The sequence below is a fragment of the Neolamprologus multifasciatus genome, chromosome 18 (assembly GCF_963576455.1).
Source record: "Neolamprologus multifasciatus chromosome 18, fNeoMul1.2, whole genome shotgun sequence".
Taxonomy (NCBI): Eukaryota; Metazoa; Chordata; class Actinopteri; order Cichliformes; family Cichlidae; genus Neolamprologus; species Neolamprologus multifasciatus.
Window position 1 is genome coordinate 23841332 of NC_140456.1, and position 26911 is coordinate 23868242.

Consider the following 26911-nt stretch of genomic DNA (forward strand, 5'->3'; position numbering starts at 1 on the left):
CCCCATTTGTAAATTTCATGGCCTTGACCCAGGTCGTGGTTGTGTTCAGAGTGTGTACATCAGTGGCCTGTCTCCCCTTGGAGGTTCCATCACCCCCCCCCCCCCCCCTGCACTTCCTGTTACCCTGCATGAGAAACAAAGCCCAAAGCCTTTAGCCAGGTTCCCTTATTTTCAGCGAGTCCCCTTCTAATATTTGTAAGAACGTTATCATGAAGGCATTCAAATAATACCTTTATACATACTATACTATTCTCAATGTATTTCATGAGACCTTACAGAACATACTGGTACAGAGGAAAGTATATGATGCTTTAAAAGAAGCCACAATAGCTATTTGCTTTATTGATGGCTATATAACTAAGTACAAACAATTTAATAATGAACTATATGACTATAAACATTTTTACCTTTAGTTTGATACTTTTTGATGATACTAAAGTTGCATTTTGATCAAGCAGAATAAGAAATACAGTACTTTCGTGTTGTAGAGGATGCACTGTTAAACCCTGTTATACTTACTGATACATTTAGCAACATTATTATTCATTGGGGGTTTTGGTTTAGGTCGTCTGCAGATCCACACACACACCTTTCAGCTCTGTCGTCCTCACCACCAACTCCAAAGCACACCAACAGCACTACAGTAGCGGCACTTCTACAAGTCATGATGTCCTTGATTTCTTCCTGGTTTCTCTGGAACCGTGTTAAAGATCTGAGACAAACAGACTTGTTGTCTCAGACTGCTGATGTTTTCTCCTGGCTGGGTTAGACCTTGGTGGCATGCAGGCAAACAAGTAGAGACCTTGGGATGGATTTTCTTCTAACCTGCTGTATTTCTGCTTCAAAGAAAGACTGGAAACAAGGACCGGTGGGAGATACGGGAGCGATACGGAAGAGGTGGTAAACACATGCCAACCGAAGTTCTTGAAGGGTTGTTGACGCAGAGGGTTGGAGAGGGGCAGAATGACGGTGACGCAGTGGCCAAGGTGACAGCAAGTTGTTTTCATGCACGGAGCTGCCGAAGACTGAAAACATAAACACGGTAGGACTCTCTCCTCTTCCTCATGGACTGCTTCTGTTGTTCCAGAGAACGCTGATTTTGAAGCGTTTGTGAGTAACAGTCAGCTACAAGCTGAAGCGTGTTTTCTAATTACCCAAAGCTCATTTGGGTAAATAACCACTTTAGGATAAATGGGGTTTATCAGGATTCATGTCTGAAGGTTGAAAAGAGACAAAGCAGTTTGTCTCTTCTCTCCTCTGTCCCTCACCTCTCTCACCGTGTTATTTTGTCTCCTTCAGGTTCTCCTGGAAAAGCCGTCAAGTGCCAGCACGCTCTCCCTTTACCCTGGCAGCTGAATAGATTCCAGGTATTAATTTGTGGCTTGGCGTCAAATTTCCTCTCTGGTTCCACATATACTACACGCTGATCCTTTCTTGTAGAAGTCACAGATATTGTCTCAATCGTTTTAGAACTCAAACCCTCGTTCAGTTTCACTAGCCACACTCAAGCCTGATTACTGACAGACCTGCTTAATCTAGAAACTACTTAAATAGAAGGTATCTGACAAAGTGAAGCACTAAAAGATCTCAAGAAAGCAACACATTATGCCACGATCTAAAGAAACAGCTGAGAAATAAAGTCATTGACATCTCTCGGAATGGAAAGGGGTTACAAAGTAATTTCTAAGGTGTTAGGACATCACTGAAGCACAGTCAGACTTATTATTCACAACTGGAGGAAACTGAAATTACTCCAAGAGCATATTGATAACTCATCCAGGATGTCAGAAAAGAACCCAGAATGTAATCTGAAGACATGCAGGCCTATTTGCCACAGTTAAGGTCAAAGTTCATGATTCAACAATAAGAAAGAGAGACTGGGCAAAAGTGGCACCCATGGGAGAGTTCAAGGATAAAACCACTGCTGACCAAACTGCTGACGATGTGATGGGCAGGGACTGCTTTGCTGCTTCACTCGGACAATTTGCCATAACTGATGGAACCATGAATTCTGTTCCCTACCAGAAAATCCTAAAGGAGGATGTCCGACCATCTGTTCATGCCCTGAAACTCAAGTATGCCTGGATTATTGGCTACCACAGAACAATGATCAGAAACACACCAGGTTTTGGTGTGGCCTAGTAAAAGTCTGAACTTAAATCAAAGATTAAGATTCTTTGGCCTGACCTTAAACAGATCGTTCATGCTCAAAAACTCTTCAGTGTGTCTAATTTAATTATTTCTGGAAAGAAGAGTGGGCCAAAATTCCTCCACATGGGATGTGAAAGACCCATTGTCAGTTAAAAGAAGTGCTTGATTGCAGTTCTTGCTGCTACGGTTGGCACAAACATGTCAGTGTGACAAATGTGCATAAAACTATGAAATCATGAAGGGGGTAAATACTTTTTCACTGCACTGTATGTCTGAAAAAGGCACCTAAGTGTTTAAGTTGAACTCAGCTTTGCACACAACCTGTCTGTAAAACAGGCCAAGGTAAAATAGGAGATCATTAAACCTACAGTGTACATAACTCACACTGACATCCTTTCCTGTTTAAACAACCGCCGAGATCCTTCAGGAACCCCAAGCTGGAATTTAGCCAGATACCTTTGCAGAGTACTAATTTACAGACTGCTCAGTATTCCTTTGATGTATTTCCTGACATTTACACATCGTTAGTTCAGAGGTAACTGACCTTAAGGTTCTTTAGACCTCAACATTTAAACATAGCCACGCTAAACCTGATTCACCAGCATTCATGACCAGATTTCACTTCTAATACTGCAGAACAGCAAGTAGATCTGGAGGGGAAAGCATTACTTTAGCTGTGTTAACTAGTACATCCTCAGCTTTTATCTTAAATAATTTGAGAAAACGGGTCACATGTGTTTTGAACAATTTGAATCTGTCTGTACTGTTCATTAGCTATACAAGCTACACAGCTTTGGAGTGGTGCTCAAAGTGAGGAGTCATTGCAGTTAAAAATATAAAATAAAACTAATGTGGATAAATATGATTTTTGGTGGAAAATAAATACAGACAAATTCTAATGATTTTTAATGATATAAATTATGTTGTGCGGATTTTTTTCAGCTTGTCCCATTATCATTAGTTTATGATGGAGAAACAACACTGCTGGAAATGAACGGTGGCATGAATGTTTAAGTTAGTTTAAAGGAGAGAGCTTGGCCTGTAAATAGTCAGCACTTGCTTACTTCTTACATGCAGTCGATTGTGTTGTACCTGAAATGGAGGTCAATTCCGTTAGCTTTTAAAACTCAGACACTGCCCCCTGCTGGACGGAACGTAAACTGCATAAGGTGAAATAATGGCGTGCCCGCTAAATTTGTGGAAATTCCTTAATTTTCATACACAACAGTGCAACAGAAAACAGCTATATTAGCCTTGTATTGTTTGCTTATTTTTATTTATTTATTTATTTTTTTAAATCTACTTATCTGTGTCTGGGAAAAAGTAATTACAGAATTATTTACAGGAGCTGGAGGTCAAGAGGCGAGATGGTTTGGACACGTGCACAGGAGTGAAGGTGGATATACTCGACAATTGATGTTCATGGGCATGATAAAAGACATGCAGGGAGTTGACAGTATGACAGACGAGGATGTTAGGGACAGGGTGAGATGGTGGTAGATTTTTTTCCATACCTCTAAAGGAAGCAGTTGAAAGAACTAACATCAATTTACTCTGAAAGAGTAGTTTAAAACGAGTCTATTTTAATACTTTTGAACTGTAATGGAATAATAGACTTGAGAAGTTGACACTTCAGAGTAACTAAACGTATAGAAGTATTGAATTATTTAGCTTAATTCACATTCAGCGTACAAGAATTTGACAGCCACACCTCACCTACTATTAATGCATCAATAATGAGCTATTACCTGTCTCACGCAAGTTTATCATGGCAGGCTAATGTTCCAGTTTATTGAATTAAAAACAAAATCACTTAGTATAAAAGAAAGAAGACTTCAAGGATAATTTTCAACTCAAATTTATTTCAAAACATCTGAACAAGTGGTGGGTAGTCCACTGAAAAAGACTGCATCCTGCTGTAGTTGATGCTCCAGTGTTGGATTGGCAGCTTCAGCGGGCACTGTGAAGACAGAGTAAGTGAGAAGGGTTTAAGCCTGTGTTTAAGTCTTATACATTCCCAAATTCAGAACACTGATACGCTCTGAACTGAGCAGCATTAGACATGAGCAGCCTATCGGGAGGACTGAAGGAAGAATTCAAACATCAACCCCTGACCACCATGGGAAATATTCCCTACACACTGAAAACAGGCAAACTTTGTGCATCTCTGTTACACTTTAACTAGATAAGAGCTTCAGATGCAATTATGATCCAATACTGCAGATATATGAATTGAGAACTTAGAACATTAGGTTGAGTTTAAGACTCGTTATGGACATTTCAAAGCCAAAAACAGATCGACCCGCAATGTGATTTACTGCAAGCCATTTTTAATGGTTTTTTCTAACCTTATAAGGTTATATAAGCAATATAAATATTCCCATAGTGCATGTTAGTACTATGGAAATATTTTTTACTTCTTGTTAACTATAATACAACGGCAAACATTGTCATCACCTCCCCCGCAGTGTTTTATTATCCTAAACTGTTCTTGGTTCACTAAGTTTTTAATAACAATAATGTTCAGCATCAAAGTATCTAAGGTCAAGTGCATATTATCCATCAGCACTCTCACTGTGGGCTTCACCAATGCTGACAGTTTAATGACTCAAAACACTGATCACCTGAGGTTATATTGTCTCACCTATCGCAGCCTCCTGGCTTCTCTTTCAGACTCCAGGAGTGTCAGCACATCTCCCTCTCTGACTGGGCCCTTCACGTTCCTGATAATTGAGCGGTTGCTGTCGTCCATGAACTCGACACGGACCTGGTGGGAAACGAGAGTGCCCAAAACTTAAACATTAAAATGACTCTACAGCAGACAAATTTTTCTGTTTAAATTAATGATGTACCAATTAAAGAGGGTTTTGTTTTAATGTTTACAGACAGCCTATAATGATTTTTCCTCATTTTGTTTTTGTTATGCATTCCTATTTCTGTGGCAAGGGAGCAAAGCAGCCGTGATTCAAAATATATATTTATTTATTTTGAAATTGTTCAGCTGTTTAAACTATCCACTTAACATGGAAAATAAACCAATGGTCATGATAATCAATTTCAACAAGGAGTAACTGTGGGGTGATATAGTACAATACCTAAAAATCTATTCGGATGGCATTTTTTAAAAAAGTTATTTTATAATCTGCTTAATTTTTGGGACCCCGACTCCGTTCCCTGCTGTTTCACTGTCAGAAAACAGTATCTGGGGATCTCACTCTGCAATGCTGTAAAAGCGATCAAGTGAACACCCAACAATCAAGTGAACACACATTTTAGTAATAAAGTACTCAGTTAGTGGGCAGCACAGTGGTATAGCAGTTTGAAGAATGGAAGTATAAACACATGTATGTTAACTTAACTATAGACCCTTTTCCCATTAGTACCTACACAGATTGTAGAAAAAAGGGACTTAAGTTGGGTGTAGCTATGAATGTAACATAAATTGTCATCATAGTAACCAGTACACCAAACAGCACACTAAATGACAACTGAGTTAAATGGCTTGCATTTGTATAGCGCTTTACTTAGTCCCTAAGGACTTAGTCCCTAAGGCAAGCTACATTGTAGCCACAATGTAGCTTGCCATTCACACACTGGTGGTGGCAAGCAAAAAAAAAAAAAAAAGCATTGATACATTTTAAAGATACATCTGGTTTCTCTATTAAACGTGGTTTCCAGTTAGGATCAGTGGCTTGCCCGAGTATGTCATTAGTAGTTAAAATCCAGGTTAAAACCAAAAATAACCTGCCTCCTTTGTGGTAAAAGAAATCAGAGGAGTCATTTTTGTAGCTTAATCAGTTTTTCATCTTAAACTTCTGATAATAATTCAGCTTAGTTTCAGTTAGTTGGTAGAGTGAATCTGCCCAGTTTCAACGTTTAGTTACAGTACTATGGAGGATATTTATCAGGAGTAAAAAAAATCAGCTCAGATCAAGTTTTTTTGTTTTGTTTTTAAAGAAACAAACAAAACCCGTGACTTGCAGCTAAATCGATGTCCAAACTTCAAACAGCTGTCTCAATACCTCATACTTAATGTGTAAACAAATCATCTAAGACAACACGAAACTTGCTTTTTCATCCTAGCCCTTTTAAGATGTACAAAATATCGTTTCAGTTATTTTTTCCTTTTTTTTTCTAGTTTTTAATTTCACATGAATTTACAGCCCTAGATTGTGTATATCCTTGGCAATAACTCAAATTAAGCTTACACATATAAAAAGTAAATATTAATCGCAGATTTGCTGGTTTGTGCCGGATAAAATTTGAGGTGTTAGCCAAACTAGCATACCTGTGTACATTGTCCCTGGGAACCGGTTCTCCCGAGAACCTTGGTGACCTGAAAATGAAAACACGAGCAACATGAACATCAAACCTCTAAAATCAATATAATACATATATATAATTTTTAACGAACACAGAGAATAAAGAAAAGTGAGTACTGCGGCAGCTAGCAGAGACTGTAGCATTGACAGGCCTCCATGATAGAAGCACGAGAGCCGAAGAGACGTTTGCTAACTACGACACAAAAAGTGGATTTAGCCTAAAGATTTTGAGCCCATTTGAAACAATACTTATTGTTGTGGGCATCTAATCGCTTTGATACGATAATTTTCAGCGTTTTATAGATTTTCTTACTCTTGCAAGCTTGATGGGCTGCACGCGGCTGGCGTCCATGTTGTCAGGTTAGACCGGAAAGGAAGTCACGTGGTGCACGGACGGCATATATGGCAACTGTAATCTTTTAGTTTATTAAAATTTTAAATTTTAAATTATTTTTTAATCAAATTACAAGTAACAGAATATAAACTTACAAATAATAACAACAATAACAAACTTTAATAAAAACTATTATACATTCGTAGTTACCTTCTTTTCCGGTAGATTGGGAAATACCATTCGAAGCACCCATGGTGGAAACCTGGGCCAAACCATTATTCACAGAGTTTCCAAAACTATTTTAATGTGCAAAAACAGAGAAAGGGATTTGTCTCTGTGTAACTGTATCTCTTTTTTTTTGTGCGTACATACAGACAATTCAAATACTGAATTATTGGAGTAACTACAAATGCTTGTGATATCAGTCAAAAAACACAGCCTATTTATCCAAAGTCAGTATCAAAAAGGTTACTGATTCGGTACATTATTAAATAAATTCACTGTTATATAATCAATATTTTGTTTATAGTTGGCTTGACTTAATATTGAAATGAATACTTTGTAATTATACCAGTGAGTTATTGTAAAGAGAAACATATCAGTGATAAACAGTGATTTTGTTGTGGAGCCTAAAAATACGGTTAAGGGTTTGTGCAGAATATACAGAAAACAGAGAAAATTTTTATCAGTCATTATTAATTTTGATGTATTTTGACTTTAATTCTAAAATCAGGCTTGTTTAACTAGTTCAGTAATAGGTCAAAAAGGCCATAGCTGATAATTTGCGTAATCTACCTGAATATCCTGTGTAAAAGCTCTCTGTAGCCTTGTTAGCCATGCAATACTGTCCTGACACCACCCTCTCTGCGTTTCTTCCTCTCTCAGAAATCAAAGCCTTAAATCACAACACTAATCCTTGTGAACAGTATTTTTAACTTGCGCTGGGACAGAAAGAACAGCAATAGGATTAGAGAATCAGTGAAGAGGCTGAAGCCCTAACTCATGCAGTTGATCTTCTTGCACAGTGACTCAAAAGTACCACAGCTCTTTCTTTGTCTTTATTTCAACCTGGAGGATTTTTTTTTCTTTTTTGACCATGGTGATATTTTTGCTTGATGTTGTAGATTTAAAGAAAAAACATATTATCATTTTTCTCTTGTGATTTGATTCAAACTTGGCATAAAACATTTTCCAGTGATTGGTCTTCTGAGCAGCTGTCGCAATGGAGAAGTGGAAAATTCTAAAAAAACGTCGCTCCAGTCTTTTTGCAACCATAAAACGCGACTTTAGTTTCACGCAAAGCATCGAAGAAGAGGAGAGTGAATTCCCCTTTTCACAGGACAGCTCAGTAAAACCGTGGACATCTATGGACAACCTTGACGCTCCTGGTGCCAGAAAAGAGGTGAAAAAAGATGAGAAGAAGGATGCACCAAACCCCTGGCAATCAAACATTGTCAACCTAAATGTGGGCGGAAAGGTGTTTCACATCCCTAAACACTTGGTCCTCCGATACCCAAAGACCAGGATCGGAGTCCTTGCTCTGTGCAATGATCCAGTTAAGCGTCTGACGCTCTGTGACGATTATAATGTTCAGAACAACGAGTTCTTCTTTGACAGGGACCCCATGTTTTTCCATTACATATTTCACTTTTACTGCAGTAATGTTCTGTGGGTGATGGATGGCCTGTGTCCTGTCAACTTTGAGGAAGAGATCTCATTCTGGGGGCTCAAACTGAAGGATACTCCAAGGTGTGCTGTAGATATTTGATATGCAGTGTATCTATTGAGGCTTGGTCTGTGGATATTTAAAAAGTAGCTATGGTAAAGCATTTGTCTGTCTTTCTCAGGTGCTGCCGCATTCTGTTTGAGGAGAAATTGGATGACATCAGAGAACACCTGAAGGTTAATCAGGAGCTCATCGATGAGATTAAACCTCACCATGATGACGAGGGCTACAAGACCATGTTTCTTGGAAACTTTCGTAAAGCACTTTGGGACTTGATGGAGAATCCTTACTCCTCACTGTCAGCCAAAGCCTTTGCAGTGTTTTCCAGTCTCTTTGTGCTTATCTCTATCGTTGCCATGACTCTGAATACAGTCAAAGAACTTAGGCAGTACAAACTTGCAGGCAAAACCTACATGGAGTGGGTGGAGGTTAGTTCTATCCTTTTCTTCACGTTGGAGTACTTTCTGCGACTACTCACCACATCAAACATCAAGCATTTTGTAAAGAGCGCCCTCAACTTTGTCGATTTGGTAGCCGTTATGCCCTACTTCCTCCAGATCATTTTTGAGACTTTTGTAATAGACGCTGAAGACATCAGTGCTCAGGAGGATTTGAAAACCATGTCAAGAGTCAGCAAAGTCAGCAAGGTGCTCAAAGTGGTCAAGCTCATGCGCATCTTTCGTATCTTGAAGCTTGCCCGTCACTCCACTGGCATGAGGGCTTTCGGCTTCACCATCCGCCAGTGCTCTGAGCAGGTATGAAGGGAATGATCAATAAACACAAATGCTGGTAACATTTGAAGGCCTTTGAATAACATGGCAACCTGCAAGGCTCTGAAGAGACATAAGAGGAACAGGAGGTAGTTTTATGTGAAAGTCACCACTAGGAGAAGAGAAGTAGAGAAGAACGTCATGATAGTTTTACAATAGGATATCACAATCTATTTAAATTTGCATATTTTATTTCTTGAAGAGAGCGACACTAGATGATTAGCTTATGATAAAGAACAAAATCCACCTACCAGCAGCTCTAAACTTCAGTAATGTAACATAATATCACATTTATTCATTTAATTAACAAAAAACAGAACGGTTTCATTGCATATGATGTGTTTAAAACCCATTAATTGAACAAAGCTTACACAGCCTGTCGAGTGCAGAAATGTCAGGAAGGCTTTATAGTAACATCTCAAATTACTGGATGCAAGCCCCTAAAATAGTATCTGCTTTATGACATAGTTTCATATAAACAAACGCTGTCGTTGACGTGCTCTGTTCTGTCGTGCTGCAGGTGTGCTGTCTGTTTCTGTTCATCGCCATGGGCATCTTCACCTTCTCTGCTCTGATGCATTCTGTGGAGGTGGATCAGCCCGGGACACCGTTCAGCAGCATACCAGATGCCTGGTGGTGGGCTGCGGTGAGTACGGGACAAGCTCTACGTCCACTGAAGTTCTAAGGCTCTAGTATGTTTGGGATGCTTGTTACAAATGCAGTATAACTAAAACATCAGATTTGTTTTTTTTGTGGCTTTTAGTGATTTCTATAAAAGTTTTAACTGTCTGGGAATTATTTCTTCTTTTTAATGGCAGCTGTGATGATATTGTAAATTATTTTTGAAAATATTTTCAAGTCCAATTTTTAGGTCCAGCCGCACTAATGATGTAACCCTACTTATAACACCACAGTTGCTCCACATCTTTTCATTATGAATGGGGCAATTAATGTTTTACAGCATTTAGAGCGTGTAGCCAGCTCTCACCGGCTGCCACTCAGCTTCTTCCGGATCAATTAACTCAGTTATGAAGCTTGGTAAGCTCTTCCTCTTGACAGCGCTGAAGGGAAGCTCAGTTGGGGTGTGTCAGTATGATCAAGCAGTGCAGTGCATTCCGGGTGTCAGGGATTAGGTCTATCTGGATTTGTGCTGCCTGCTTAGTCAGACCAAAGCAAAGATTCACAGTACAGATCATGTTCCGTGCTATTTTTATGCCTTTAAAATGCAGTAAACACTGATTATATTCAAGAGCTCAAACACAGTCTTCTTTAGTGAATTAATGGTTGGCTAAATAATATTCTGAAATGGTCTCTCTTGCAAAAAAACCTACTAACTATAATAAATGTAGGATTTGCCTTTGTGTAATTCTTACCCCAAAGTATCTTCCATAATTGGTACTATATCTGAAATGAAGAGAAAGATGTGGAGGGTCACATAAACTTGATATAAATTATCTAGCCTATACAGATGTGGAGAGTGGCTACTGATGGCCACCAAGCTGTCATATGGTTAAACAGTAACTTATGCAAATGATCAATATTTAGAGGTATGAATATCACACCATTTCTAGGAAGGTTCACATGGGTCACACTGTGTCACCAGCCTGGTACTCTGTGTGTCTTCCAGTATCATCTGAGGACATGGTTTTCATTTATCTGGTGGCAGCTGTGAATTTATATGTGTCTAATTCCCTCTAATGCTGCGTAATGCGTCTCATTTGTAGCCAGACAGAGTGATTGCATTCAAGAAATATAAAATGTAGCACTACTTTCCTGGAAGGTTTTTTGAGCCTATTTATTCCAAACTTCCAAAATGTCAGTTTATCAGTACAAAAAAAAAAGCATTTTAATTACTCGATTCACAGAAAGTAATGGATACAAAGTGCGTGAGGCCAGGTGAAAGGCAGGTACTGTGAGGATTAAACTGAAAACTTCTTCTGCTCTTCTCTTGATCCCTACTTAAAATCTACACGAGAGAGCACTGGCTTTGAGTAATTTTATGGAAGCTGACGCTATTCCTTTTTCCCTATAGGTCAGCATCTCTACTGTGGGCTATGGAGATGTTGTCCCCATCTCCTACCTCGGCCGCTGTGTGGCATTCTGCTGCATCTCCTTCGGCATCATCCTTAACGGCATGCCCATCTCCATTCTGTTCAACAAGTTCTCCGACTACTATGCCAAACTGAAGGAGCAGGAATACAACTTTTCCAACGCGGTGCGCACCTTCCAGCTCAAGAAACGTCTCAGGCGTAAGTTTGACAGCTGCTTCGAACCCCGGCCGGAGGACTCGGATGATGAGATACACTATCGGCCCAGCGGCAGGCGATTTACCCACGAGATTGAGGAATAAGAAAAGTTCCCTAGTTGTGACCTCAGTAACCCTAAATGGCCTTATCACCCTTGGGTATACAAAAGTAAAAGACTCCATCTGCCTCTAAGTCTCAGCCTATGTGATTGAATAAAAACGATCTGATGGGGGAAAGCAGAAAGCTGAGACAAGCATTAAGCCTCAGCTTTGCAGTACGTACTGTTTTCACACTATAGCGACAATTCCTCTGTCAAATGGACAAGATGTTCAGACTAGACAACTTGTTATGTGTTTCCACAAATAGCACACGTCTACAACTAATGCTCACTCAACAGAAATAGATGTTTGACCCAAGGAGGTCAAGCAGTGACATTATGAATGAAGCAAAACTTCCCTTTTATCATTTTGAAAAGACTACTGTCATTGAAAGTGCTATTAATGAACAGTTTTGGTGACTACATAGTCTCTTACATTTTACTTTGATGCTCAGCAAAAAAGAAATTGTACCTTCAAGCTCTAATTAGTGCAGCTTTTGGCCATTACCAGCATGTACACATCATGGCGGCTTTAAGTCACCATTTGCTTGACTGCAATAAAAACATTTTATTTATGTGTGCATCTCAGAACAACTATAACACCATCAATGGAAAGTTCTCACATTTGACACAGTTTACGTTTCATCGAAGTGGCATACCTATCGAAAAAGCACTCCCTCTGTTTTTTGTCCAGTCACTCAGTGTGGTCTTGAAGACACCCAAGTGGGGTGAGAGATATAGCAGCGGGTGTCAGTATACCGATCAGGAGCCTCAGTGTAATTTGGTTGTCAAGGATTAGTAGGATTTGTGCGTCTGTTTCCTACCTAGTCGGACAAGTGGAAAAGTCAATCAAGAACTGTGCTATTTTGGTGACAGAAGGAAGCTGATCAGGTGTGCGCAGACAGGACGTATTTAAATACAAGCCATTTTTAATAGACGTACAATAGAGGCCTCCAGCGTAGTGATTTTTCACTCCTACTAACACATGGGCGGTGATGCCTATATCTGTCATCCAACAGCTCAGAATTTGTCGCGATCCCTGCGGCAAGAGAGAATTGAGCTTTCCGTTCTTGACCAGGAGATGTCAGGATCAATCATGGTCTAAGCCTTGTCGTCACACTGTGATGCTATGATTAGATCATAAACCCAAGTCTTGCCCTGGGCACCAGAAGAACAGCATTATAACGTATTAAACAAACATACAAAAACTCTTCGCGGATACAGACACCACAGTTTTCTTGGCTCATCTGCTCGACACTGGTTTTAAATAAGAGGGACAGATAGAGGGGATTAGAGACAAGTTCTCTGGTTAGTCACGACAGATGCTGTGGGAGTTACACTTCATTTCCAACTGCAGGAATATTGTGTTGAGCCTCTGCTCATGAAAGACATCCTGAACATCCATTTTACAGCAGACTGTGACTTCATCCATTTGAATAATAATCAGAGACAATGAATCATTAGTGACTGATGTTTCCTTGTCATTAAGTTCTGTGCAAGTGCACTAATTAACGAGCGAGCGATCAAATGTAGTGTCAGATGTGTCTAATTTACCCTCTGATCTGGGGTTAAAGTGGTCCGGAACGGTGGCACCTTCAGTTATTGAGTAATTATATCTGATAGGAGGTTTAATATAGAACACTGTCAAACAGTTCAGTTTTCATGCTCTGCAGTCTTTCTGGTCTTTCTGGATGATTCTGATGCCACAGACGGGTTCACCACATGATCCCGTCTGCACACGTCCTTTTTTCCGTCCCATCCCTGTCAATAAAGTTGTGTTTGTGGTACAGAAGAGGAGTGAGCATAAAAGGAATAACTTTTAATAAGTGGCAGGTAATTACAAATTCAACGTTTCAAACAGCTCAACAGATTTAATGCACAAATTGTTCCTGTGCAATTTGGATCTCAACCTGTCTGCTAGCTTGAGGTATAGTGGCTGTATTTTTGATGAGTGATGACAAAAAATGTTAATGTGTATTCATTTTGCTCTCAGAGCTGAAGAACAAAAGGAAGGTTTCTATGGCGACTGACATGATTTCATTTGGAAATTTAAAGATTACATGTTATATCATTGATTTAAGATTTTTTTTAATCAGACACTGTTTCTGTGCATGATGTGTGGCTGAAGTTAGCAATTTCATGTTCTGAAATGTTTTTAAAAAATGAATTAAATGATAATAATACCAAAGTTTATACTGGAAAGTAAGTGCAAGTGTTGTGGTTCAGTTTACAGTAAGGGAGAAACACGTGACTCAGTTATGATAGAATTTTGCAACAGTGGTGGAAGTGTAGCTTTCAGGGGAGAAAACTTATAAAACATCATTTGTGTACAAAGTCAACAAACTTTTAGGCGATTTTTATCAGACTGGATGGTTACATTTTTATGATATTGCCTGAAAGAAACAACAGTTCCAGCAAGTTTCAATTTTGAAGATTAAGGTAAAAGAAGAAGGTCACATCACAATTACTTCATTACAATAAACGTATCCCCATTTCAAACTCAAAAACAAAAATGAGAAAGTCCATTTATTTGTCATTAAAAATTACTGTCTTTCAGCAGACCTCGCTTATGCAAAATGAGTTAATGTAAAAGAACCTTAAAGTCCGTATTTATTAGTGGACACCTATCTTATCTTTCTGAGGAATGAAGCTATTACAGAATATAGGTAGTGACTGTTGGTTTTACTGTGTTGCCAGCATCAATTACACCTCAAGAGTATGGCTGTATCACATGACTCAGCCAGAAGGAGAGAAATCAGAAAATTTAGAAAATTTAGAAGGCTAACACATAGTAGTAGTTGACAAGAAGAGGAAGCAATGGATGAACATCAAGAAGGAATCTGAGAAGCTTGAGAAATACCAAGGGCTGAGTTAGAAAAAATGTGAGGGTGAAGGCAAAAGTGGTCCTCATGTGTGTATATCTATATCTATATCTATATCTATATCTACATATATTTATATATGGCATATGATAGAACATCAGCAAAAGAGAAAACAATGAGTTATCATAGGCTGCAGTAAAGCTTTGATTCCACTGTGGTGCAGTAGGCAGTGCCATGATGAGGTAAACATACTCAGCTTATTTGACATCTGCAAACTGACTGACATCTGTGTGTGCTGGGCTAAATGGTTGAAAATGTTAACACACAGCATCACCCTCAGCAAGAAATAAAGGGAAAGAATCTGTGAAGGCAAAAAAAAAAAAAAAAAAAAGCAAGGTGCTTTGCTCTGAGCACAGCAGCTGAGAATAACAAACAGGCCACTGCCTACCAGTGATATCGTCATTAGAGGTTAAAATGCTAATTATAGCCAGAAGTGCATTTTAGATGTTAAAGTGTCACCTTTCATATTGTTCATCTGTGCTGGAGATATGAAGCAGTCATCTCTGGTATGATTAAGCAACTACAGTATAGCCACAGGGTGACCATGTGTGTGAACAGTTGCGTCATAATCCTTGACATCTCCTTTTTCCGGTCACGCTCTCTTCCAATTAGATCCCATCCTTCATGACGTGTTAAGATAAGATGCTAAAGGGACTCATATTCAAGGAAAACATTTTAACCACAAGTCAGCAATTTTCAAGCATGAATACTTAGATGTAATGAGTGTTAATATAAAAAAAGAAATACTGTATTCTGTGGGCAGGATTTATCAGCAAAACTGCTGTAAACTGCTTAAAATTAATTACGGACCAAACCCAGATTAGATTCTGCACATTGCAATATAAACAAACAACAGGAAAGATGACTAAAAGCAGAAAAGCTAATCAAATATAAGCACTGAGTCTTTGTTTAAATACACCGAAAGTGGACAGTGGTGGATGCCCATATTAAACATGGTCAGAGGTTCAAATATAAAAGTCAGCGTATGTATATATATGCATGCACTTCTTTCTATGTGTAAGTAACCACCAACCTTCAGACTGGGAAAGGACTTGCTCTTTCTCCCAAGCCAAAATAATACTCATAATGATAATAACACAATAATAATACTCATTAAAAAAAAGAAAAGAAAGAAAAGCAGCTTAACAACAGTAACTGCAGAAGTAGTGACTTGTTACTTCCACCCTGAAAAACAAGATCAGTGCCAGAGCACATTTTTATCTCAATGAGAGTTTCAGCCTTGAGATTTCACATCCCTTTCATGTTGAGCTCTTGATCAGGACATGCTTTTCCCTCACCAAGGCTGAATGCAACTTTTGAACAACCTGTGGCTACTACACACACTCCCTATATAAACTCCCTCAAATTCCTCAGGTCACTCATTTTCTGCCTTTGCCCACCAACTGAGGAGCAGTACCACATCATACAATGCCGGCTGCTAGGTGTTTGGTGTCTCTACTGGCGGTGCTAGTGGCTGCAGTGTGTGTGGCACATGCACAGGAGAGGATCAAGATATGTGGACGAGAGCTGATACGTCTGGCCGTCTCATCCTGCGGCAGCTCCCGGGCCAGGAGAAGCATCCCGGATTTAGGACGGGAAAAGAATCAATACGCTCCTCTCTGTAAGTACTTAAACAATCTTTTATTTGTGTTTTCATGACATATATGAAAGGTAAACAGGGAAAGATGTACTCTTGCTTCTTGAAACCAAAGTTTTGCAAGAGTTTTTGGGGATGAAGCTGCACGTTTACAGTGATCTCTCTAAATCCCAGATGTGTTACCTCTGCACAGGGGAGCAGATCTCCTCCACAGAAGAGTACCTGACTTCAGGGACTGTACGCACGGCTTCGAGGGCAGACGGGGAAAAGGACGCCGTCTCCTTGGCTCCTCACCTTCTGTCATCACGGATCAGGCGAACTGCTGGAAAAATATCTGATATTTGCTGTGAGAAAGGATGTAGCATGAAGGAGCTGATACAGTTTTGCTAAATGAAGCCGGTGGCATATCAGAACGAGTTAAGTTATTGTCTTCAGAGTTTTGCTGGGTTTTCTTTTAGTGATCCTGAATGTACTTGGTGATATTTATCTTTGACATTTTAAACTGGAGTGCACACAGGATTTTGTTATTTGATTTATTGTTTTTATCAATGCAAATATAGTATATTAACTGAACTGATATTACTGGACAGTGAGTCCATAAGAAATCACAAAAGTCCCAGAATCAAACCCTTATTTTCTCAGACCTAACAAAGATGACAATAAATATTACTCCCAATGAAGTGAAGGTTTCAGTTACTGCTTGTGTCTTATACACTAATCTGCATCAACTGACCCAAATCTTAGACAATTATGATAAGTAAACAAATGCAAGCATACGAAAAACTTCAGATGCCAGAGAACCATTTTAACACTTGAGCTGTTTATCTGCTGTATATGCATACTGGCATATATTAAGATCCATGTAAGTTTCGTTGTGAGCGCAGTTTACTGGTGCCAAAAGAGCTAAATCGGATTGAGGCTATTGGCCTAGCCATTGAGCTATTTAACAGAAATAATCTTTGCAACCCGGCCTGTGCCTCACACCGAGGAGTGTATAATTCTCTCAACAGATAATCAAATGTGCCGCTGATTAGCTGCCACTCTATACTGCAGCCTGCGCCGAATGACTCCTAATAGCAAATGAAATCAGCCTACAGTGACTGATTGGCTAATTTGTTTTAATTGAGGGAAGAATGGATTGTGCTGTACGTACGATTTGTTTTTGCGTAATTGGTTTTATTTGCTGTGTTATCAGACAAAGCACGCAAAGATGAATGCTAAAATTAGATCAACTTGTTAGCAGATTATATTGTTAGAAAGGTTTTAACTGCAGATAATCAGAGAATACAGCACACCAATAATGCCTGTAACAATTGGCTTAATCCATCAAACAATAATGAAATTAAATTAGAAATTTTGGGTTCAAACTGATGGCATGCATACAAGATTTGTCAGCCATCATACTACAGTATTAGTAGTATGATGGCCCATGCTTAGAGTAATGTGCAAAAGTCTTGAGCCGCCCATCATTTCTTTATATTTTGCTTAGAATTGACCAGACTCAAGCAATAGTTCTCCAGATTTTTTGAAAGACTTTTTTTTTAAATAAATCATTTTTAGTTCAGTCATTGTACCTGACCGTTTGAAATGGTATTTTTTAGTGTTTTTTTGTTGATTCTATGAAACATAACATAAGATAAAGTAGCATTTTTGTACCAACAAGGTGATTCCTGAAGAGCTATTAGGTGAAAACTTGGCATATTTCAGTGTTGTGTGCAGTGTGATAGGCATGAAAAACTATCTGCAGAATATGATTAGTATCTGAAAGTGATGTCCTTAAGAAGCAGAAAAAAGACCTGACACAGGACCCATGTATCCTGACCCTTCAGTTGATCATCGACTGTTCACCGAAGCCTCATCAGAGACAGAATAATGAAGTTAAATTAGAAATTTTGGGTTCAAATCTTCAACAATAAATATGGAAGAGGCCAGGATAAACACAGTGTCTGCTGTCTGCAGTGTTTTGGAGCTGCATTTCAGTTAGTGGAATCTGGGATCTCATCAAACTTGAATTGCGGTCAGATTTTGATCTCTCATGCAGACCCATCATATGACAACAATTTTATTTTTCAGCATGACTATAACCCCAAACACACTGCCAATGCAGTGAAAGAATCCCTGCATAGAAAACACACAGTGGATCGCTATCAGTCATGGACTGGCCTCCCCAGAGCACGCACTTCAACATTATTTATAATGTTCACAGAGAACAGAAAATAAGCCACTCGACATCCAAAGAAGAGCATTGAATGTCAGATTAGAGAACTAAGAGAGACTGTGTTGAAGAATAAATGTCAATTCTCACCTTGAAGCTTGTTAGAACTATACAAACACCTATTGTCCATTTTCCAAACAAATGATAAAGAAATAAGGGACGGCTCAAGACCTTTGCACAGCACCATATGTATATAAAAAGGGTATGAAAGGACAAAAATTACCAAACAAACACTACAGTCACCCTTCATCTCCCCCCCCCCCATTCACTCACATATAATTTTATGCTAATTATAAGATAATTCCAAAAAACATTCTCCTACACCCACAAATTCATTGCTGTTAGTCACCATAACTTGCACAAAAGGAGTGTACAAGCATAATTCAGCTTGTACAATATTACTAATATTTGCTGTCCTGCAAAGAGGGGGAGAAAAGCATAGTCACAGTTTTATAGTTGCCCCACAGTAGGTCATGGAAATTATGAAGTAAAATTATTCCTAATTCAATTTAAGAAGAACACATGTGAACTAAAATAAAACGCACGAAAGGTTCCATGAAAGGTTTGATGCAGTGTCTCATGCTAACCAGCAGAGAGTGACAGATATCAGATCTTTTGCGAGGTGCTACACTGCTTTCTCCCACCTGACATTACCACCCACCCATCGCTCTGTGTATGAGCTGGTTAATTCTGTCAGGTTAAGGGTGTCGCGTTTTTGTTTTTGTATCCATCCCATTCTTTTCTTGTGTATTTCAGCCACATTTCCTGCTGCGATGATCAGCTTCTCGCAGCTCATTATCGTAAAATGCTCAATCACCTCGAGTGATCCTTTATCTCCTTGTGACAAGAGGGAAAATGTGATCAGAGGACACTTCTAGGCCTGAACCCGTCCTTATGCAGTGCCAACATGAGATGACAAACGCACGGCTGCAGGGGGCCCCCTCTGGTGGGCTTCTCTCCATGCCTGTTTTGTCAACTGAGAAGCTGCTAAACCAAATATGGAAAATGAAATCAGAGCCTTTATCTCTCCTTCTGCCTTTCTATCTCTTTGTGTCTAGTTTCAGTGAGCGGGAAAAGCAGCAGGGCAGAATAGCACCTTTGCTGAGTGCCAGCAGAGTAGCTACACGGCTCACACATGAACACACAAACACACATACACGTCAGGCAAGAGTGTGCGCGCGTGTGTGTGGACTTGTGGGTGTCAATTTGCATGTAAATGAAATGGCTCTCAGTGCTCTTGTTTCCAACAGTAAAAGTGTCAAGGCTAAGGATGCCATACTTTGTGAATGTGTGTGTGTGTGTGTAGAGGTTTCATGTTTTCATGTGTCGGTGTTTGCATATGTCTATGTGCTCTGCATAATCTGTGTGGGCGTACGAGACCGGGAAACCCATTTGAAGTCCGTGGCTGTGCTTGTTTTTTAAAGTGTGTTGTTTTGGTTATTTTGTTTGTTTTTTTACCAGCGTGCATGTGGTTTGTGCAGGTTTATGACCAGCGAGCACATGTGGGTGTGCAGTGGGGAGCAGAAGTCAGGACAATGACTGACATGTCTGTTTTTGTGAGTCCTTTATTGTTAGAGCTCCAAGCCGTGCTTTTACGCAACATAAGCTGTCAGACGTTGTGTAAAAGAAATCCTCTGTGACAGGCTGTGCGTCTTGATTCACACGGCAAACCTGAAGATGAGGATCGGCTCTGCTCTCCTTCAGATCGTGGAAATGGTGTGAATGATTGATCCTGTTCTCAAAGATCTCCGATTTTATTTTAATGGATCCTCTGCATACGTCTGTGCTAATAACAATGCTAATATTAATGCTTTTGGGAACTTTTCTGAATGCTGTTAATAATATCTCAACCACTCAGGTTTTCCCATCAAATTCCAATTATTCCAATCTTAACTTGCTGATAATTCTGTGTTTTTGAGGGTATTCTTTCAAAAGCCAGAATACTTCCTACTAATCCAATCTTAATGGAGGGTAGAGAAATTTAGTCTGTTCCTTGTGCAGTCTTACACACAGTTCTATGATAGCAGAGCTGGTGAGGGTTAAAACAAATTGTTGTAAACTGTAAGTCCAGTAATGTGTTAAAATATGCTCAGCAGCCAGTTAATTAGGTACACCTACTGGGTGGGATCCCCTTCAGAACAGCCTTTTTTTCTTGATGGCAACGAGTGGCTGGAAACATTCCTTTGAGATTTTAGTCCATGTTGACATGATAGTATCACACAGTTGCTGCAGATTTGATGGCTGCAAGGCTACAATGTCAATCTCCCAATGCTCTCAAAGATGCTCCATTGGATTGAGGCCTGATGAGGCCTTTTCTTTTGATCTTTTTCACACTATCTTCTATAAACCCTAGAGATGGTTGTGTATGAAAATCCTAGTAGATCAACAGTTTCTGAAATACTCAGACCAGCCCTTCTAGTATTTACCTAGTCCCTTAAATGAGCTGTCGTCTTGATCATGCCGACATGCCTAAATGCACTGAGTTGCTGTCATGTGACTGGGTGACTAGGCTTTCATGTCAACAAGCAGTTGAAAAGGTGCTCCCAGTGAAGTGGTCGGTGAGTGCATGTGTAACATAATACTTTAAATATGCAGACTGTGTCTTGAACCGGCAGAGCTTCTTACAGCTCCTCCCTTCTTCACAAAGGGTCATCACGGCAGGTAGCTCTGCATACTTAATTTGGCAGATTTCTTTTTTTTTTTTTTTACATCAGATGGTCTTCCTTACCCCCAAGGGACATACAGTATGTCTCCTCCTGGGCTCAAACAAAGGATAGGTGACTTTCTAGCAATTGTGCAAACCACTGCACCTTGGAGCCAGACACAGATAACAGGAAACATTTCACTCTATCATATGACAGACACAAACACTGAACAAACTAACGAGATTTAACGCATAAGTTGTAACTTCTAATTATCTACATACTTTTTTTTTTTTTTTAAAGAAAAGCAGCAAGCAGCAGAAAGTGGCACATGCAGCCAGAACAGATATGAGTAATGATATCGGACAAACTGGTGCTCTTTGTGCTGTGATAGAGAAAAACACTCCTCCCCTACTCCTGTTTTCTTCAATTTACAATGCAGAAACTTATTTATCACTCACTGTTCCACTGTTGTTCTGCATCCAGCTAGTTTTAAAACTAATTTAATGTTTGCTTTATTTAAGGTCAGCTCCAAAGCTTCACTTTAATCAAATCTGAAATCATTATGCGGTCATGAGGACTCTGTAAACCAATAAACACACCATCAACAGAGTGTACGCGGTCCTGAAAGTTCTAAAAAAAGATAAGACATCTTTCAGACCTATCCCTAGTTCATCTGCAGAAAACCATTTCCTAACATCATCCCATATACTGTGAAACTTTGTTATCCTTCCATCTGCTGCATCCACCATCTACTGCAAAATGATGGGTCTGTCTTCTCCTCTGCTCAGCAGCATTTAGATGACCTGACCAGCAGTGACAGCTTCAAGAGCATTGTGCAATCAGACTGCTCCCATGGGAAGCCCGTTGTTGTTGGGTGTTCTCTTATCTCCTGTCATCTGGGATTTATATTTCCCTATCTTTAGCATTGGTACTATGAGATAAAGCAAATAAACCACAGTTTTTCCAGAGAAAAACAGAAGTGAAGTAGTATGGCTGTAATGCTTTTTGCCTGTTTTCAAACCTCTTTTTTGCAGATGCTTCCATTTCTTAACTGCATGCCATGATTCAAATCAGACAACTCATTTTACATTGTGGACACATTCAGCTGGACCAGTGAAGCTAAATGACCAATATGTAAAATTACAGAACAGGTTCTGGTAGACTGTCCTGTAACTATAACATATGAAGTTTTCATTTATTCATAAAAAAATGTCATTTACTGTGGACTCACTGTAAAAAACAACAACAACAAAAAACAACAACAAAGTAAAAAAAAATCAGACATTTCTATATTAGAGCGGAAAGCAGCAACTTTTCTGCCAATTTAATTGTGGTATCTTTTACTGAATTACTTGGGGCGGGGTGGGGGGTGGGGTTTATTAATGGGAAAAATTATCAAACTTATTAAGGTAACAGTTCAGACTTTATGCTTTACTTTACATTTTCCAAAAGCCTGTACAAATAGTGATTATCTATGAGGGCGATATAGCCACAGAAATTCTTGTTTTGCAGTGCTTGTCAATATTTTGTTGTAAAGTGCTTTGGGCCAGTTTCATTCTTCTGCAACTTAAATGTCCTCAGATTTTCACTGCCCACAGCCCCCAAACCAAAGCCAGTTATTACCTTAGCTCCCTTAATTACTTTCTCGCCCTATACGGTCCGTCATATGCTCGTTATTATAGCCCTTTAATCTGTCTAGTGGAAGACAAGATGCTCATGCAGTAAACACACACACGCACAGACACACACACAGACATCAACTGCCACTTTGTCACAACCTTGGGGCCGCTGGGAGGTGGTGAAGCTGAACTAATAGAGTTGAACTGGTAGAGGGCAGTGTGGCAGCAGCAGCCGCTAAAGCAACTGCAGGCAGGTTTTCTGCAGCTGCAGAGCTCAGTGCCACAGTGCAGCACAGATAAAGTGATGCTCCAGTCTACCGCTTACAGCTGAGTATAATGCCACTGCTGAATAATTAAAAACCTACTTTTTTGTGTGCATTTTCATTTAAGATAGTATTATGTAAAAGTTTGGTCATTTATTACTTTTATTAGTTAGTTAGTCCAGAGAGAGAAAGAAAATAGCAGATATAGGTCCGGCTACATGTAACCCCTCAAGCTACTCACTGACGTTACTAAATAGCTTTGCATTTAACATATAATGAAGTGAAACATTTGCCTTTTGATATTTTCTGTTGATTCATTTAACACTTGTCTGTCATTCTGTTAAGTTAGGTTCTAATTATTTTTTGTCAGCGAACATTTCTTTTTTTGTTTACAAGGATTACATTTTAAAAATTATTAGTCATGTTACTAACACCACAAAGTACTAAAGTGTAAGTATTCTGCTCTATTTAGGTAGGAGCGGAGTCTGGCGTTTGTGAGCTGTATACTACTTTTTAAAATAGATGCATAAATAAATATTCAGTAAGTACTCAAATCAGAATTACTGGAATGTTCCCAGGTGTAAGCAGACTTCCCATAATTTGTGGTAAACAAGAAGAAGAACAACAAATCTGTCCATACCTATAATTTTTTAATAAGCACTCCTTATGTTTATCTAGGACAGTATTTCTCAACTAGGTGTACTAGCACCCCTATGGGTACTTCGGAGTACTGCATGTAGTTTTGTAAAATGTTAATTAAAAAAATGTTAGTCAAGCAAAATTCAAATGAATAAGCACAATAATTACCTGTTTTTGTGTGAGATTAAAAATAAAACATTCAAAGAAAAAATTGGTTGACTGTGTCCTTTGTGTCTGAAAGTTGTTTTCCTGGTACCTGTGTGGATAATCCAGCTTCCTCCCACAGTCCAAAGACACGCATATGTTACGTTAACTGGTGATTCTAAGTTGGCTGTAGGGTGGCTGAAAATGAGCGTGAATGGTCATCCATCTTTCTGTATTAGCGAACCTGTGCAGGCTGCATCCGGTCTCTCACCGGAGCTCTTGCCCTACAACCGAGTAAATTAAAGAAAAGTTGTGGTTGAAAAGATAAAATCAAAAACAAAACAAATAAAAGCTTGTTAGAAAAGGTGATCTTTACATTTATTTGAGTCACTTTCTGTAAAAACTCAAATCAAAAGAAAGCAGACTGAGCTTGTAAAAGAGTTTCAGCACCTAAAAATGACACAGATCCTCAGTGCTGAACAATTAAGCGCAGTAGAAGTTATTTATGTGGTTTTATAGCCTTGCAACTTGCAACTTGCATATTGATTTTTACTTTTATAACACCTCTCTGCTCACCCTGATTGGAGGGGGGGGGGGGGATGCTCACAAAATGTCATAAATGTGATGCGGTGCTTCTCACCTGGTAGCACCTAATCTGATGCAATTCCCATGTGAAGCTGAAGCTAATTGGATGAAGCGCAAAGACCCAGCAGTCGTCTCGTGTGTGTGTGCACTCGTGTCCGTCCACACCACGTGTTTGCAGACGTTGAAATGTAGAAGGCGGAGTAACCTCCTCATAATTGCAGGGCAAGGTAGTGACACAAGCAAAACAGGAGATTAGGCTCCAAGCGCAATGAAGAAATAGAGAATTGATTAAGATGGAAAATGCTTGTCAGGGTGTGTGTGTGTGAGTGACTGAGTGAGTGAAAAGGCTACGAGGAGAAAAACGATCAGGGACAGAGAGAGGGAGAAAGAGAGAGGGAGAGAGAGAGGGGGAGACAGCGGTGGGCAGGCCCAGAAAAGCGATTACTCCAGCTGCTCTTTCACAGCTGCTCCCAATTGCTCCATTGCACCTCTTTCTCTCCGTCCATCACTCCCTCCGGCTCGTCCCTCCGTACGCTCATGTGTGACTGGGCTGTTTGTAGCTGATGTAATCTTGACAAAACACTCCACAGTGGGAGTACTTAGCTGATGTGCAACCGTCTCACTGATGTACGTTTAAAAGACGCCGCTGTGCGGATGCAGGAGAGGATTGTTCTTGATGGAATAGTAAAACAGAGTTAAATGATGTAGTGGAGAAATCAATGCTGGGAAGGCTGTCTAAATGTTATTTGAGATCCTTACTCTATTAAGTGATATAAAACACATTAAATGTTCCACACGCAAACATGGGGGCTCCATTCCCGCCCGTTCGTCTCTTTTCAAATTCCTGTCACTATTGTCGTCAGCGCGTCCGTCTCAGGGGTGGGGAGGTGGTTGTTAAAACATGAGCAGTCCATTCAGTGCGCTTCACCTAATCAAAGCTACGCTGCTTGTGAAACTTCCAGTTCTCCAGCCCATCAGGATGTGTGATAAAGACAGACTGAGAGACATGGGCTTCCTGGCAAGCTGAGATGTTATGAGTGTGCGCGTGCATGTTCCATGTGTTTTTTGTCTAACACACTTTGGCCTTTGTTTGCCTCTCTCTCCCTCTGTGCATGTGTGTGTGAGAGAGAGAGTCAGAGCATTACTTAAGCCCAGAGGAGTTGAACAACAGCAGGTACAGTATCTTAATACAGTGAGGTACCTTTTAAAAAAAATTGAAACGCTGGCTCTTTGTCACTTCTACTAAGTCGACCCATTAACGAATATGATAGCTTAATTGTTCGGGGTTTGCCCCCCCGCATTAAACACATCACTAAAGAAGTTTTCACCTGAGCCTGGGAAGTGAACATGAAGAAGAGGGCTTATCTTTCTACTTTATAAATTAGAATGAAGGCCATTACACAGCATTTTGTAAAAAAGCGACGCAAAATTCAGTACCGTTTGGCTCCAAACTTGTCATGTGACGTACATAAACCCTAAATGTGGTTAGTTTTTGCTGAATATTTGCCCTAAAAGAAAGCACTGTAAAAAAATGAAAATGGCATCAAGCAATGATGAGCTGTGTTTCTGAACAAGAAAGAGAAGAAACAGAGATTCTGGGTTCATCCAATTCTCATGCGAAGGCAGCAGCACTGAGAATCTCATGGTTTGATCCAGGAGTTGAAGCTGTACCACGACTGCTTTCGTACAGATTTGGCCCAGAGCAGTGTCTCGCTGTGTGTCTGAGGTAAAACGGCTATTATTTTACTTTTGGTATATTCTCATGCTGGTTACCATGGTTGCTGCAGAAGCACTAAGCTACTGTGAACCGAATAATTAGCTAAACTGAGACAGCACAGCATTACCTTATTGGCAATGTGAGTGTTTTAAGTTTTTCATTACCAAATTGTGTAAATTATTGTGACATACTACTTGGCCTTGGACCCCTGACCCCCTCTATAACCAGTGTTGGGGAGTAACGGAATATGTGTGGGCGTTACTTATTTAAAATACAAAATATGAGTAACTGTAGGCTGTTACAGTTGCCACTTAAATAGGTGATAATTAGAATGCAGTTACTTTTTTGAAATAAATAGATTACACAGCAGCAATTTCCTGTTTCATATGTTAGGCTATCGCCTGTCTATCCCATCTCTAATTTTGGTAATTTCACGCATTGCCGGAAATCCTAACAAAACACGCAATAAGAGGCTCTAATGTAAGCATCCTGTTAATATTGGTGGCGTGAATTACACAATGGACCCGGAGCCAGTACAATACAGCCAGCAGTGCACGGGCAGGAATGCATTTCTTACTTGAAAATTCCAATGCCACTTCACATTTAAAGAATAAAGGACGAGATATGACCGTGCAATGCAAACTCTGTTTGCCAGCAACCAAGCTGCTCTCAGCATCAAAAGACTCCACCTCCAACCTAACCTCTGGAAGTAAGTTCTTTTTTTAAAAAAAATTAATGTTAGCCTACTGCAGCTACCTTGTTTTAGTTGTGGTAGCTACCTGGGTTATGTGCCACTTCAGTATCTTTGATGTACTATTGCTGTGTGATTTATTACTATTAATAAAGGCTGCATTACAACCTGGTAGCTGCAAATAATCATGTGCAGTTCTGAAAGCAGACAGAAAGAAAACATATTACTGATACAGAAATAGTTTTTCATAAGAGATCACTGCAAAAAG

The 26911-nt window shown here is 39.6% G+C and overlaps 3 protein-coding genes across 3 annotated transcripts; 2 read left to right on the forward strand and 1 right to left on the reverse strand.

Annotated features, from left to right (window-relative positions):
• Window positions 1-3993: 3993 nt before the first annotated feature.
• Window positions 3994-6901, reverse strand: rps28 (ribosomal protein S28). The gene is made up of 4 exons (XM_085142011.1): window positions 6787-6901; window positions 6440-6487; window positions 4796-4918; window positions 3994-4111 (listed from the first exon to the last, which is right to left on the reverse strand). Exons 1-3 carry the CDS (start codon window positions 6823-6825, stop codon window positions 4796-4798), a joined length of 210 nt encoding a protein of 69 aa, XP_084998137.1. The 5' UTR covers window positions 6826-6901; the 3' UTR covers window positions 3994-4111.
• An 823-nt stretch (window positions 6902-7724) lies between these two features.
• Window positions 7725-12555, forward strand: LOC146497979 (potassium voltage-gated channel subfamily V member 2). Its single transcript, XM_085142004.1, has 4 exons — window positions 7725-8556; window positions 8655-9288; window positions 9824-9949; window positions 11336-12555. Exons 1-4 carry the CDS (start codon window positions 8030-8032, stop codon window positions 11651-11653), a joined length of 1605 nt encoding a protein of 534 aa, XP_084998130.1. The 5' UTR covers window positions 7725-8029; the 3' UTR covers window positions 11654-12555.
• A 3230-nt stretch (window positions 12556-15785) lies between these two features.
• Window positions 15786-21270, forward strand: insl3 (insulin-like 3 (Leydig cell)). Its single transcript, XM_085142010.1, has 2 exons — window positions 15786-16149; window positions 16319-21270. Exons 1-2 carry the CDS (start codon window positions 15957-15959, stop codon window positions 16513-16515), a joined length of 390 nt encoding a protein of 129 aa, XP_084998136.1. The 5' UTR covers window positions 15786-15956; the 3' UTR covers window positions 16516-21270.
• The last annotated feature ends 5641 nt before the right edge of the window (window positions 21271-26911 follow it).

Coding starts and splice junctions, on each gene's coding strand:
- rps28 (XM_085142011.1), bottom strand. CDS start 6,825: ATGGACGCCAGCCGCGTGCAGCCCATCAAGCTTGCAAGA. Junction 6,488..6,786: donor AGCCCATCAAGCTTGCAAGA/GTAAGAAAATCT, acceptor TTTCATTTTCAG/GTCACCAAGGTTCTCGGGAG. Junction 4,919..6,439: donor CCCAGGGACAATGTACACAG/GTATGCTAGTTT, acceptor GTTTCCCACCAG/GTCCGTGTCGAGTTCATGGA.
- LOC146497979 (XM_085142004.1), top strand. CDS start 8,030: ATGGAGAAGTGGAAAATTCTAAAAAAACGTCGCTCCAGTCTTTTTGCA. Junction 8,557..8,654: donor AAACTGAAGGATACTCCAAG/GTGTGCTGTAGA, acceptor TGTCTTTCTCAG/GTGCTGCCGCATTCTGTTTG. Junction 9,950..11,335: donor ATGCCTGGTGGTGGGCTGCG/GTGAGTACGGGA, acceptor TTTTCCCTATAG/GTCAGCATCTCTACTGTGGG.
- insl3 (XM_085142010.1), top strand. CDS start 15,957: ATGCCGGCTGCTAGGTGTTTGGTGTCTCTACTGGCGGTGCTAGTGGCT. Junction 16,150..16,318: donor GAATCAATACGCTCCTCTCT/GTAAGTACTTAA, acceptor ACCTCTGCACAG/GGGAGCAGATCTCCTCCACA.